The sequence below is a fragment of the Nanorana parkeri genome, unplaced genomic scaffold, assembly GCF_000935625.1.
Source record: "Nanorana parkeri isolate BGI_ZX_2015 unplaced genomic scaffold, ASM93562v1 scaffold1076, whole genome shotgun sequence".
NCBI lineage: Eukaryota > Metazoa > Chordata > Amphibia > Anura > Dicroglossidae > Nanorana > Nanorana parkeri.
Window position 1 is genome coordinate 273,823 of NW_017307344.1, and position 15,849 is coordinate 289,671.

The window sequence follows — 15,849 nt, forward strand, 5'->3', positions numbered from 1 at the left end:
AAGTCCTGTGGGCTGATAACATCCTGTGCTCTCTGCCAACTGTTATCGGTTAGTACTATTTCCAGTTATCTGGGGACTACAGAACACCTGCCCACATTTTATAGAGCAAATAAGAGGGAGTGTTCTGCAGTCCTGCCCCCCAAATATTATTTCTTTATTACAGGTATTTATATAGCGCCAACAATTTTACGCAGCACTTTACATAGTTGCACATTCACATCAGTCCCTACCCTCAAGGAGCTCACAATCTAAAGTCCCTATTTCACATGCATACATACTTACAGGGACAATTTTAGACAGGAGCCAATTAACCTTCCAGCATGTCTTTGTAGTGTGGGAGGAAACCAGAGTACCCGGAGGAAACCCACGCAAGCACAGGGGGAACATGCAAACTCCTTCAAACCAGAGACCCCCAGTGCTGCACGGCAGAAGCGCTAACCACTACACCACTGTGCTGCCCAAAAATACAGTTTGATAAATGAGTGGCGTCTCCCTACAACAGGAAGTGCGTTACTGGTAGGATCACTAGGTAAAAAACAAAAGAAAACTAATGCAGTCACCACATCGAGAGTGGTAAACTGCAATACATTACATTGTGTTCGTGTGCTTACATGCATTTGAACAACATTGATATCCTGTTCAGTTTAAAAACCAACCAATCTTTGAAACATACTGTTCTACAACCATATATGAGGAGAGGGAAAGTGTAAAATATTAAAAGATATAACTATTCCCTGAAGGCCCTACTCCTAGAGGTGAGAGACACATTCTTATGTATGCTGCCATTGATGACCACTGTTTCTCAAAATGCGAATTGCTTGGCTGCTTTACACGGACCATTAAGTTATTCAGTTGCTGTACGAGATGGAGGCTCTGGTCACCGAGGGTGGGGGGGCTGGTGTTGTAGGATAGGCCTCGCTCTGGCCGGTGTCCTGCCCAGCTCCTGGAAAGCAGTGATGTAACAGGACAGGATGCCGGCCACAGCATCCCAGATTGCTAAGAGTTGGATCGGGAGATGTGTATGGTCCTTACACATCTCCCAACCTGAAAACACTCTGGTATGAAAGAGGTGGCACAAAACATTGTGCAGCAGAATGGCCCCCCACATGACCCATAGAGATGCTGCCTGAGCCTCGGGCTTCCTCATTAAAAGGACAGCCCTGCCTGCGCTTCAAGGGTTAAGCGCTCTTTTTTTCCAGGGGACTAAAATAAAGCTGTTTTACTCACCTGAGGTCAGCGCTCACTTCTCCTCTCCGGATGTTGGAATGTCCTTCAGTGTCCTCCCATCTAATGCAGATCAATGGGCCTGCATAAGACGTGATGTCACCGGTCCTTAGACTAGTGGAGCGAAGGCTGCAGAGGATTGCAGGGGCCGGTCTAGCAGCCCGGACAAATGGTGGGAGTGAGGATCATATAAGTAAAACAGCTTTAACAGCGTTCCTTAGACATGAATGAGCACTTAACCCTTGCAGTACAGGGGCAGCCCCAATGCAAGGAAAAGTATTTAGTGTGTCTGGAGATGGAAACAACCAGAAAGGTAAGATATATCTTTTTAGGTATGCTGTGTGGATGGGAACAAACAAACATTCAGAGGGGTTTTCTCAAATTTGCCTGCAGAAGTGGAAATACCCTTTCAATTCTGCTGATGCTTGTCACTGATCTGTCTTCCCAGTTGTAGCCTTTAGAGGGCAGTAATGTACACCAAGTTATAGAGTGCAGGAATTTACAAAGAACAGGCTCTCTCTCTCTCCCATAGACTCTCTGGGTCAAACACTTCAAAATAACATTATTCAGATATATTCATTTTACTGCCCATGTGCCACCAGGTATTGTGGTTACAGCTCACGCTTTTCCTAAAAATCAGTAGAATAAAGTTCAGGATAACAGCTCCTATCTGAGAGAACACTATATATTGGCGAGGTAGCCTGCATTGTACCAGGACAGGGGCGGGCGTTTATGGAAAGGGTGGTAGAATGGTTACATTTATGTTCCCTCTTGCTAGGCTGGAGCACATCTGTGCCTGTTCCCTGAAAGGCCCAGCGCTCCCTCCTCAGCTCTAGCACTTTATATACACATCCCTGCTGCTTGTCTCAAATTCCAGATTCCCAAACCCACCTTTAAACATCCACCCCCTTCCACCTCAGCCCTGAAAAGTGCCCCTTCGGCAGTCGTGAGCCTGCAGACAATGAGTTATTTTCAGACGGAGCCTTCTAACAGAAGCCAGCTGGCCCATCACTGAGGGTGCAATGTTTTCAGAAATCACAAGCCCCCTCTGTGCAGGTTTAGCTGCTGCCTCTTCACTTCTCCTGATACTCTGTTCCCTCACCCTACCCCCATCTACAACTGAAATACTGCCAAAGCGGCAAGAAGAAAAGTAAAGCGGCGCATCATCCTCTAAAGGGGGCAATCTTCTGCTACTGCAGGGCAACAGGAAAATGGCCCACTTTGTTAGTTGTTGTGTTGCAGCCGACTACAACTAAAGAGAACACATAATCGGATACAAATGGCTTACATAGTCTAGTACACAAAAAGGAGTTTCAAGCATTAGACATTTTTGTAAACTCTATAGTGAGGCTGGTGAGTCACAGAAATATAGATTTTAAAAAGGAGGTGTTTTTTACATTTTGGCGCCAGGTCATTTCATGTGTTTATGTGCTTTTATATGAAAAATATATGGGCTTTTTTCTCATTGCTTAAGCCGCACAAATATGTAATTAAAATATATTCCTCAATAGCCACCAAGCTATAAATCCATGTTGTGTGCACCAAATGCCTTTGCAAACCCAGTTTTTACATTGTAAAAAGCAGTAATGACTCTTGCTTTCCTTAGTGGCTCCCACAAGGCTGTACTCCCAGGCTGTGCAGAATACTGGAAAATTATTGTGTGATGACCTCCTGTGAGCAGGTATGCAATGTTATCACACTCTGACTATTGTGACGCTTGGACATCTCCGGTGATATGCCTCATTGTAAAATTGTGTATTCACATACAGTCAAATTGATTTTTCTGTTGTATCTATAGCATTGTAACTACTGCCTCCTGAACCCGTGCAGGGGCCACTCAAGGGCCCTGTATTGTTTTATTGCACTATTGTCTAAAAGGATTATCTTTGTGCGTTCTCAATGCTTTTGTAAGTAATGTTTATTATATTTTCAATGTGTTAAAACTCAAAATGTAGTCTTTGAAAAAAGTAGTAATGATATCATCACTGTGCTGTAAAAAGCCTGTGCAGAGAGCAGTGCTGTGGGAGAGGCCCAGCAGGCTCCACCCACTACAGGCCACCGGCAGAAAACTGCAGGAGGGGGCTGATACAAGACCAGTCGCCCTGCACAAGGAGAGAGAGCAGCGATGACCAGTCTTTACAGGATTACCTGCATTAAGCCAAAGTTTCATGCAGGATTGCTGCACAGGATCGGGAAGAAATGGACTAAGCACACCCAAATTCAAGAAACACTATACATGCCTTGTGTATTTAGACCATATTTTCTTTTCCTGGAGTTCAGCTTTTCAGGATTAGACAACCCAAAAGTGGTATTTCAAATAAAAATGGAGTCTGGTGAGCTAAATCACAAGATTGAAGAAAATAGGTCACCAGCACTCCATAAGTTAAAATGAATGAGTCCTTTTAATGGACAATGATGTCACAGAAATCCAACATGGCTCATGTTGGATTTCTGTGACATCATTGTCCATTAAAAGGACTCATTCATTTTAACTTATGGAGTGCTGGTGACCTATTTTCTTCAATCTTGTGTTTTGCACGGTGCCATCCGTGAAGTTACTTCGAGCACCATTTATTTGATTGTTGGCCGGGACTGCTGAAAGGTGTGCGGAGGGCACCTCCATCAATTGCTGCTGGTGAGCTAAATCATTCACTGGATTATTAGCATTCATTCATAGTATTATTCACTATGGTTGCCTCCTTTTATATTCAAACTTCCTCCCCTGTCACTGCCCCAACATGCGATACTCCAATTAAAGCCCCTGCACTGACGCACACTTCTTCACTGGCTGACACTGCACAAACATGTACTACACCATTTTCCACATAGCAACCACATGCCCAATTTATTTATTACAGGTATTTATATAGCATCGACAATTTACGCAGTGCTTTACATTCACATCAGTCCCTGCTCACGAGGTGCTTACAATATAAGGTCCTCATCTCACATACATACATACATACATACATACATACATGGTCAATTTAGACAGTAGCCAATCAACCTACCAGCGTGTCTTTGGAGTGTGGAAGGAAACCGGAGTACCTATAGCAAAACCCACACAAGCACAGGGAGAGCATGCAAACTCCATGCAGATAGTGTACTGATAGTGCCCAATGCACACTATCCCTCTTGCCACCACTGCATAGACATGTACTACCCGACTCTCTGCCACTGCACCCACAAAAACTACCCAACTCTGCCACTGTACTGACACACAATTCCGTATTCATCACATTCAACAAACAGGAACACTTTTGCTAGTTTGTAGTAAATAAACCACAGGGAAAGTAACACCCCCTCACAACTTTCAAGATAAGTGGGCAGGCCTGGCAACTCTTTCCACCTTAAAGTGACACTAAACTCAGGAGTTACATCATAAAAATACATTAAAGTGTCTTAATTAAGAAAAATGTATCTTATTTGTGTATCACTCGGCTGTAGATTCTCAAATCATCATCTCTGAATTGGTGCTGACACTGTCCTTCCTGCTGGAGGGAGGCTACTTTTGTTCTCCCTGGTTCCTGTGTGTGTTGTAAAGTAGCCACCGCTCCAAGCAACAGAGATGATTTGAGGATCTACAGCCAAGTGATACACAAATAAGATATATTTTTGTTAAAAGTTAAAGTGGACCTTTACCCTTACCTGTAAAATAAACACAACTTTAGAAATGTTTAGTAATGACAATCTACAAACACAAACTTCTAGATAATTGCCGGCTTTGTATTCTTTGTATACCTTAGTTCTTCTGTCATCCCTAGTCATCTGGCAGTGGCCATGTTAACTAAGGGCAGATTAGTAGATCTCCATATACTTCCTGGATTACTGGTACGTGACTAGGACATGTGACCATGCACACCCTCTCAGGGGAGGAAAATGCCTTTCCGAGATCTCGTGAGATTAGATGAGATTTCCCAGCAATGCTCGGCTGATGACAAGGCAATCCCAGTGCGCATTGTTTTGGCAAACTGAAGTCATTTCACCCTTTCAAAGCAGGAAGTGAACACTCTGCAAGTGTAAGAATTTCAAAATCACAGCATTTTACACCTGACATGTCTATGTTATTATTAATCATCATACATAGAGGGATGTATTGGTAGAATTAGATTTTTGAGTGTAAAGGCCCGCTTTAAAGTACCTGAATGCATTTTTACGATTTAACTCCAGAGTTTAGGGTCACCTTAATCCAATGAGGATGACCAATAATGAACAAATTGCAATAATAAACCATAGCAACTGGATTTACTGTAGTCAGGTCAGTTAAGTCAATTTCTGAATGGTTGGTAGGAGTTACCATAATTTGTTGGTAGGAGTTACCGTAATCTGTTAACTGCTTTAATGAATAAGCCTGCACAGGTTGCTCTGAGAAGCACTGCTAAACAACTGTACAAGAAGAATATCATGACATGACATATGGGAATTTGCAGTCATCGCATTGCTAAGGCAGTCCTAGCATCCCATCTCTACTGGATGCCAGTGCCATAGAAACCTATAGGAAGTCTCAACCTTCCCCCCTTTCTCCACTGGATGTCAGACCCATGGAAAATAATAGAAGACTTGTCAGTCTCAGGAGATCAAGACACAAGTCGAATGTCCTTGAAGCTCTTAAATCCGGGATTTCAAGTGATATTCAGGGACACAAGGGCTTTGCATGAAAGATGTGCTAATAATATTTACTGCTGTCCATAGTAACCAATCAACTTCTTTCAGCCGTGAAGCACTGACAATGTCTGACTGGTTGACAAAGGCAACATCAAATTTTCTCATTAGCACTTTTCCTATATATGCCCCATAATGTGCAATGTACGTATTTACACATGTGCAATGTGCAGCCTTGCTTAATATGGAGTTTAACAGATTTTTAGAAAAAAGAGAATTTTGTTTAAAGCAAAACAATATTCCAACCATACTTTTTCAATTGATTTCCCATTGTAGCAAGGTTAAAATAAAACTCTGACATAAGTATTTATATGTAAATTCTTCACATGATCGGGAGAAGGCGCATCACATGGATGATAACTGCTCTAGGCTACCGGGAAGATTTACCAAGACATACCATAAACTCACATTTATTCCTCTTCACAAGTACCCTCGTGTATAAAAAGCTTTCTAAAAGAAAATGTGTTTCCCTCTGATGACGACAGTGATGGTTAGTCTCTTCCTTATATCATTCTGCTAGTACATGTTAAAGTGACATTAAAGTCAACCCCCCCCCCCAATCCTGCTTTAAGGGCTTCCCTTAAATGATGTCTCTTAATCCGATCATCTTCTTTACTTTCCTTTTCAGCTGTCCCTCCAGCGCTGCTGCGGGTCTCCGATCCAGCACCGACTCCTCTGTCCTCCTCTTTGCTCATGTCCCACGGAGTCTGTGCGGGTGCACGCTGCTCCATATACTTACCTTGTGTCTCTCCTCATCTCCTGGCCGAACATCTGAACTGCGCATGCGCCCGCCCCAAGATTCTCTGCGGCCGCCCGAGACATTTTCAGATGTTCGGAAGGGAGCGTGCGATGGAGAAACAGGTATAAACCCTTTGAAAAAGTGTATGGTTTTTTTTAATCGTTTTGCATATATCTACTGCTTGCTAGCAGTAGATCTTTGCAAAAGCATGCAAGGGTTTAATAACCCTTTAAGAAAAAAGAAATGGCAGAATTTGGTTGGTTGCCTTTGGGAACAAGAACACTTTTCCTACTTGAGGTTTAGTCTAAATGCATATTCTCAAAACAGCCTATGAGTTTTACATGACTGGGGTGGGAAATATGCTGTAGTTTGTGCCTCAGAGATCTCGCTATTTCCTAATCGGACAGAATACAAATTCTGCTATGGAAAGAAAAAAAAGACAGACTAGATTCTCAGAGCTCCTACCGATTCTTGTAAATACTAATTTGACCCCCTCGCTCCACTGTACACAGGCCACAGGCTCTACAGCATTAGGGATTCTCTAAAGGGCGTGAAGTTCCGGAAAAGATTTCTGAAGACAAAGGGTTTTACTAAATGTGTTTTAGTCTTTATTCATTTTTTCTGCATGTGTTAACTTGAATCATGTCCTGCTGGAACCACTACGAGGATCTAACATACATAAAACAATGACTAAAATCATGCCAACAGTACAGCAGCCTAACCTGATTCTGCCTGGAAAGGACACTGGTAATTCAATCTTGCCAATGCAGTAATAGATTTGTTCTTGTACAACAGCAATTACCATAATGGGCAGTAGTAAATGCATTACAATACAATGCACAGACACACTGGGAGAGGATCATCAGCTTCTGAACTCCAGGTCTCAATATATCATTCTACTGTTAGGAGATCTCAAACCTGCATTGGCTCCGACCTGTAGCAATATCTGGACATCATAAACCGGATCGGATTGGTGTTTTAGACTACAGACATTATAGTGTCACCCAACTTGGCTGAAAAGTCTTTGGGCTTCGTTCACAGAAGTGCTGGATGTAAAAGAAATATCAGCACCTTGTAAAGACCAATTACAGTGTTCCATCCAGATTTCAAATGCTTTGAGTGTGAGAAAAAAATCCCAATGACCCCCAACCACTGGTGCTCACAGCCATTTCTTAGTTTAAAAACAAAAAACTACCAACACCCTCCTTTTTTTATTTTTTCACTAAAATCTGTCTTGTGATGATCCACAACACCTCCTCCAGTACTTGAGTGATATATGGAAGCTGGACTCCAGGCTAGCCAAGCAGCCTGCCTATTGCCCCTCAAATTGTGACATCCTGACATGCTGGAAGACTTCAATTCCTTTTGACGGCCTTGAAATAGACACTTTTGGCAGCCAATGGGTAGCAGCCACATAAGAATGAAGCAACGTAGGCATTGCAATAAGGACCCTTGCACACTACAGACCAGAATATAGATTTGGGACCCATCCGCCTGCCATGCTACTGTGGTTTTAGGAAGTAAAAATAAAAAATTACCATCTTGGGGAGGGTAGAGGAAGGTTTTCTGTTTTTCTAATGGAAATAGGCCATAAAGTATACAGAAGTATGGGGCTGCCATTGCTTTACCAAGATTCAATACTTTAGAGGCACATACCCAGAAATAACATGCTGCAAAGAAGTACAAGAAACATTTCAGAATTATTTTCTCCATGTTGAAACCAAACCATCACTGGCAGCTAGGGAATATGATTGACAGCCTACATAATTCTGTAATGGCAGGTGTACTTTAAACTGGGGAGAAGTAAAAAAACAGCTTGACATTGTCTAGTCCGGACCAATTGGTGCAGACAACAGTCGAAGCAGCACAACACAACTCGGAGGAAATGTAACACGTATAGTAAGCCATTCAGCTCTATACCACCGATTGTCTTCAAAGTCAGTGTGGTGCTCAGTGGGCATCAAGAACAAATGCATAGCACTCTCTTTAAATAGTTGTGTGAAAAGGGTCAAATAATGATTGTAGATTGGGACTAAAAAAAAAACCTTCAAATAAAGTTAGGTGCCAGCTGTCATTTTAAAGGATCAGTGGCTACCTGGCTCCTGAGATTTGTCAAGCTCAGGTATATGTCTACATTTTCTTGGGGAAAGGCATTGAGAACATTTATATTTGACAAATGAAAACCACTGCAAACAAGAAAGGACGATCATGTCTACAAAGATATCCTTAAAAGCCTGACAAAGGGCACAGCTCTAGCATCAAATGTACATGCACTCTAGTGTGACTTAACTGAGATGAGGGTCCCCTTGCCCATTCTTTTTCAGACAAAAGAAGAGCCACAGCATACTTGCTGAAAGGGTTAAAATATAAGAAATCTCCAGAAACACATCCTTCCTCCTCTATTCTATTTTACATGTGCAAAAAATGATTATTTCTCGAGTCCTCTGAGGCTCATGAACACAATGGAGCCATTTCCTCTCGTTTGTATACAGACATGTATGCAAATGATTAAAAACAAAGCCACTGGAATGCCGAGTTTCTAATTAAATGTATTTACATCTATTTACAGATATTTAAATATATATTATATTCATACATATTTTTAAAGCCCTGCCTGCCTGATATAGACATCACAATTGGACACATGATCCTACAGCCTTAGGTTCATGTCAATGGTCACATGATCTTGAAAAGCTGTCTTTTGTAACCAGCCACACCATAATCAATGAAAATTGGTTTGGTGGAGGCAGTGTGCTGGGATTTTATATGCAGAGCTACAACTGGACTGTTCAATCTCCAGTAAAAAGCCTGCAGAGATCAAGAGCCCCATTGCCCTCTCTCCCCTTCAGGTGTACCCTTCAGCTGCTGGATTTTATCACGTGTCGAAAGGTGGCCACACAAGGCCACATGTAAAAGAAACGTCTAAAACAGAGCCATGCTGAGAACATGTTGAGTCTTCTTTCTCTATCATGTCCATAGAAGCCACTTGTGAAGATTTACTAATAAAAATGAATAACTTTCATGAGTTTTGAAATCATGTTGTACACAACAGTCTCTGTTCAGTCTCTCTGCCATAAGGGGCCAAGAATATAAAATACATTCCTTATGCTGCCCAGAGATATAGGAAGGCAGCCATGTGATTTGACAGCATTTTGGTAACTCGGCTGCCCAGCAATATTTGGCTGTGCATTCAGGTTTACACTGCCCAAAGAGGTGAGGGAAGAGTGGCGCACACAGCCTGCCTATACAGCAGGGCCGGACAAATCCCAGGAGCCAGGTGGCCAATGCCCCTTGCTCAGGGCTGGACAAATCCCAAGAGCCAGGTAGCCAATGTTCCTTAAAATTACAGCTTTTGGAGGGGTTTTTTAGTTGTCAGTGGAACTAAATCCTAAAAACATTTGGCTGGATCCTGGATTGGACAGGTTGACTCCTGAATTCATATTAATTAGGCCACCCCTACAAGAGGAACTACCAAGATCAACCAGTTTTACTAACCTCATTAACTGTCAGAAGTTCTTTTCCTTGGCAAAAAGCTAATTGCGGTCCCAACACATTTATCTTGTATATTCTTACCATTTATAAAATACCAGGGACACCCTTTTCCAATCAGTGTCTGGATATTATGAAGTAGTCTGTATTTGTTTTCTGGCTCCTATCGAGTCCAGAGCTGTCACTAGCAGAGGCACACTGTGGACGTAATCTGCGGGACTGTGCCGTCACTTCAATACTTCAATGCCGGCATCACTGTGTATATGGAGTGCTTACAGCGTCTCCTAATACACAGGGCAGGATTGGCTGTAAAAATGATAGCCAAGCACTGCTGATAACCATAACTAGTACACATTGTGTGACCCAGCTGTTAAAGATGACAGCCGGGCCCTACAGACTACACTGGGAAAGCCATTCTCCTGGTGTCATCTGCAGTGCTCGGCTGTCAATTTACATAGTATTTGAGGTTGAATAAAGACATACTGTAAGTCCATCAAGTCCAACCTGCGGGACCCAGATGTCAGGAGTGCCGACAACAGTTTCCGACACCCACAGCACGACAGCTGATACCAGTGGGGCTCCCAAGGCTCAAGCAGGACCAGTTGTCAAACTGATGGCTTAGGACCACAAACAACATTGCCCCAGAGCTGCTGGCAGCCACTCCTAATAAACAGAGGGGACGCTGGCAGTTTGATAGCGGTGTCCTGCTCTGTGCATCAAAAGTGCTTACAGTTCATTTATGATGGAAGCCTGGAGTTCCAGAACACAGAATTGTAAAAATGAAAGCCATACAGGTTTCAACCTCCACATTATTTCACACTAACTCCCACATTCCTCACTTTGTTCTCTCTCTCTTTTTACATATATCAGAAAGTCAACAGTAAGTATCAGAATTATATTACAAACTAATTCAACACACAGATTTGGATCAGTGCGTTAGTAGAAAATAATCATTTTTAACATGTGGGCTTTTTCCTTTCCATGGGTGTGTCCTTCTTGAGCAGAAAATTCCCTATATAAAAAGTCTAAAGATCCATGTATTAGTACCCCTACATAAGTGGGCTATAGAATCCTATTATCCTTATAGTATCTTGTTCCCACTGCCTGAGAAGCAGGGATACTGGAGCATAATGAAGCCAATGCATTGGCATGACAGCTAGCCAACTAGCATTTTCAGATGACCGTCAGCCTTCATGTATGTCTCATGATGTACTTTAATTGTGCAAAAATCCTGAATCTCTTTATCACGGTGCATAATGTGTATCTAGATATTGCTGTGCCTAGCAGGGACTAAAAAGTGACCTGTTGGTCTCAGATAAGACAACTGTGGTCCTAGTACTTGGGGTTTTACGATTCTGGTAGCATCTCTTTACATGAACAAACTACTGCCAATGTATCTAAGATATTTGTAAAAGTCCCTATAGCTTTACAGTATGTTGGACATTTGACACTTCACTTAAAACATTCTCATAAATACACCCACATAGCAGCATCAGTTTATATAGTGGATGTCTTCCTTTATGTTAACAGGGAGGGCTAAGAGCTGAAAAAAAGTTGGACACCAAAAGGAGACTGCGTGAGTATGAGCCTACTTTCTATGTCACCAACCACTTTCCACTTAGATCTTAGGCCCCATTCACACTAAGCGCCACTCACCTCGAGTGGATAGCGCGACTGTTTGGGCGATGTTCCGACGACGATTAGCGCAACCTTCTCTGTCGGGCTGCTTGCAAAAAATTGAAAAATCGGCAAGTAAAAAGGGTCCTGCACAAGCGACGCGTGACAGCGACATGGAGCTGTACAATAGAACAGCTCCATTGAAAATCAGTAGATGGCGACTTCTCGCGATATCGTGCCGCAAATACGCACGAAATCGCGCGATTAAACGCCCAGTGTGAATGGGCACTTAGACTTTACTAACTGCATGCTTGCTTTGAGTCATTGTCTCATTAGGTCAGCAGTGGTATCTTTGAGCCCACAGGTTTACTTTATGAAGGTGCATACCAATGGCAGATACAATGTCCTTATTAGAAATCACCAGAAAAATGCAGCCGTGTATCGGAAATAACCCCCCCCCCTTTTCCCCAAGAGTTACACACCAACCTACCTAATACAGGGCTGGACAAATCCCAGGAACTAGGTCACCAATGCCCCATGAAAAGTTGTTGATCTAGTGGTTGTCAATAGAGCTGGCTCCAGCAAAATATCCTGCTGGCTCCTAGATTGGAGGAACTGGCTACTAAATGCCATATTCATTTCTCCACCTCTGGCCTAATATACTGCTATTAATGTTATTTAAGTAAAGCTTTTACGGAGGGAACGCATAGGCTGCCCACCTCCTTTTAAAAAAAAAAAGTAGCTGCTGTGTAGCGGTCTCTGGATTCCTACTTTCCTAGAACAAGCACGCAGATCAGGAAAGAGAGAGTCAGGATTCCCAGTCTGCATACTTACTCCAATTAGTGACCAATAAAGTTATAAAGCCAATGAATCAGTGTGACAGTCAGGGAAACGGCATTTTCAAAAGGAAGCATCAGCAATGGCAGGCTGCACCTTTCCCCAGTAAGGTTTCCTTTAATGCCTCTTTTACGTCTAGAAAAACTAGTGTACAATATGTGTTTAGAGGGAAAAAACGACCCTGTCTATAAAAGTCCCAATTATATTGTTCTGCCAAAAAATATTAGGAAATAAGTAGAACATATTTTAGCCAAACAAATCCGCTGCAGCTAGTACAGAAGATATGCAATGAGTACACAACAGAAACAACGCGCTCACCGGGATAATCCAACATTTACAACAGTGTATTCTTCTAATGTATACATTCTTGCTCTTGTATATTTTGTCTCCAGCCATTTCCGTTCACAGGAAATGAACACGGAATTAAAAACTGTTGCTGAATTGGATAAATAAATGTTTCTGAACAGTTTTATAGCAAGCAGATGAAACTACACTAACGGGCTGTTTACTGATATTCACCAGGTAAATCTGTCAAAGACCAAACCACCTCCTTGTCCCATTTTTCAACAGATCTCACATCAGCCAACATTATACAAAACGCTATGCTAGAATCTCCACTCTGCCAGCAATCAACTTGTAAACACAGAAACAATATGGACACCGAGACACGGAATTGAGGACAGCATTAGGCTTGAATGTAGAACTTCGGAATAAACAAAAACACGTGTTAAGATACACATCAGCCAACATTATACAAAACGCTATGCTAGAATCTCCACTCTGCCAGCAATCAACTTGTAAACACAGAAACAATATGGACACCGAGACACGGAATTGAGGACAGCATTAGGCTTGAATGTAGAACTTCGGAATAAACAAAAACACGTGTTAAGATACCCCCCCACACACACAATAACTCCCACATTCCTCACTTTGTTCTCTCTCTCTTTTTACATATATCAGAAAGTCAACAGTAAGTATCAGAATTATATTACAAACTAATTCAACACACAGATTTGGATCAGTGCGTTAGTAGAAAATAATCATTTTTAACATGTGGGCTTTTTCCTTTCCATGGGTGTGTCCTTCTTGAGCAGAAAATTCCCTATATAAAAAGTCTAAAGATCCATGTATTAGTACCCCTACATAAGTGGGCTATAGAATCCTATTATCCTTATAGTATCTTGTTCCCACTGCCTGAGAAGCAGGGATACTGGAGCATAATGAAGCCAATGCATTGGCATGACAGCTAGCCAACTAGCATTTTCAGATGACCGTCAGCCTTCATGTATGTCTCATGATGTACTTTAATTGTGCAAAAATCCTGAATCTCTTTATCACGGTGCATAATGTGTATCTAGATATTGCTGTGCCTAGCAGGGACTAAAAAGTGACCTGTTGGTCTCAGATAAGACAACTGTGGTCCTAGTACTTGGGGTTTTACGATTCTGGTAGCATCTCTTTACATGAACAAACTACTGCCAATGTATCTAAGATATTTGTAAAAGTCCCTATAGCTTTACAGTATGTTGGACATTTGACACTTCACTTAAAACATTCTCATAAATACACCCACATAGCAGCATCAGTTTATATAGTGGATGTCTTCCTTTATGTTAACAGGGAGGGCTAAGAGCTGAAAAAAAGTTGGACACCAAAAGGAGACTGCGTGAGTATGAGCCTACTTTCTATGTCACCAACCACTTTCCACTTAGATCTTAGGCCCCATTCACACTAAGCGCCACTCACCTCGAGTGGATAGCGCGACTGTTTGGGCGATGTTCCGACGACGATTAGCGCAACCTTCTCTGTCGGGCTGCTTGCAAAAAATTGAAAAATCGGCAAGTAAAAAGGGTCCTGCACAAGCGACGCGTGACAGCGACATGGAGCTGTACAATAGAACAGCTCCATTGAAAATCAGTAGATGGCGACTTCTCGCGATATCGTGCCGCAAATACGCACGAAATCGCGCGATTAAACGCCCAGTGTGAATGGGCACTTAGACTTTACTAACTGCATGCTTGCTTTGAGTCATTGTCTCATTAGGTCAGCAGTGGTATCTTTGAGCCCACAGGTTTACTTTATGAAGGTGCATACCAATGGCAGATACAATGTCCTTATTAGAAATCACCAGAAAAATGCAGCCGTGTATCGGAAATAACCCCCCCCCCTTTTCCCCAAGAGTTACACACCAACCTACCTAATACAGGGCTGGACAAATCCCAGGAACTAGGTCACCAATGCCCCATGAAAAGTTGTTGATCTAGTGGTTGTCAATAGAGCTGGCTCCAGCAAAATATCCTGCTGGCTCCTAGATTGGAGGAACTGGCTACTAAATGCCATATTCATTTCTCCACCTCTGGCCTAATATACTGCTATTAATGTTATTTAAGTAAAGCTTTTACGGAGGGAACGCATAGGCTGCCCACCTCCTTTTAAAAAAAAAAAGTAGCTGCTGTGTAGCGGTCTCTGGATTCCTACTTTCCTAGAACAAGCACGCAGATCAGGAAAGAGAGAGTCAGGATTCCCAGTCTGCATACTTACTCCAATTAGTGACCAATAAAGTTATAAAGCCAATGAATCAGTGTGACAGTCAGGGAAACGGCATTTTCAAAAGGAAGCATCAGCAATGGCAGGCTGCACCTTTCCCCAGTAAGGTTTCCTTTAATGCCTCTTTTACGTCTAGAAAAACTAGTGTACAATATGTGTTTAGAGGGAAAAAACGACCCTGTCTATAAAAGTCCCAATTATATTGTTCTGCCAAAAAATATTAGGAAATAAGTAGAACATATTTTAGCCAAACAAATCCGCTGCAGCTAGTACAGAAGATATGCAATGAGTACACAACAGAAACAACGCGCTCACCGGGATAATCCAACATTTACAACAGTGTATTCTTCTAATGTATACATTCTTGCTCTTGTATATTTTGTCTCCAGCCATTTCCGTTCACAGGAAATGAACACGGAATTAAAAACTGTTGCTGAATTGGATAAATAAATGTTTCTGAACAGTTTTATAGCAAGCAGATGAAACTACACTAACGGGCTGTTTACTGATATTCACCAGGTAAATCTGTCAAAGACCAAACCACCTCCTTGTCCCATTTTTCAACAGATCTCACATCAGCCAACATTATACAAAACGCTATGCTAGAATCTCCACTCTGCCAGCAATCAACTTGTAAACACAGAAACAATATGGACACCGAGACACGGAATTGAGGACAGCATTAGGCTTGAATGTAGAACTTCGGAATAAACAAAAACACGTGTTAAGAT

The 15,849-nt window shown here is 42.2% G+C and overlaps 1 protein-coding gene across 1 annotated transcript in view; it reads right to left on the reverse strand.

Moving 5' to 3' along the window:
• Positions 1 to 15,849, reverse strand: part of FMNL3 (formin like 3) — a 109,544-nt gene that overhangs the window by 56,035 nt on the left and 37,660 nt on the right. Inside the window, exon 2 of the mRNA XM_018567621.1 lies at positions 1,228 to 1,353. Within this exon, the coding sequence (XP_018423123.1) occupies positions 1,228 to 1,353 (126 nt within the window). The remainder of the gene's footprint in view (positions 1 to 1,227; positions 1,354 to 15,849) is intronic.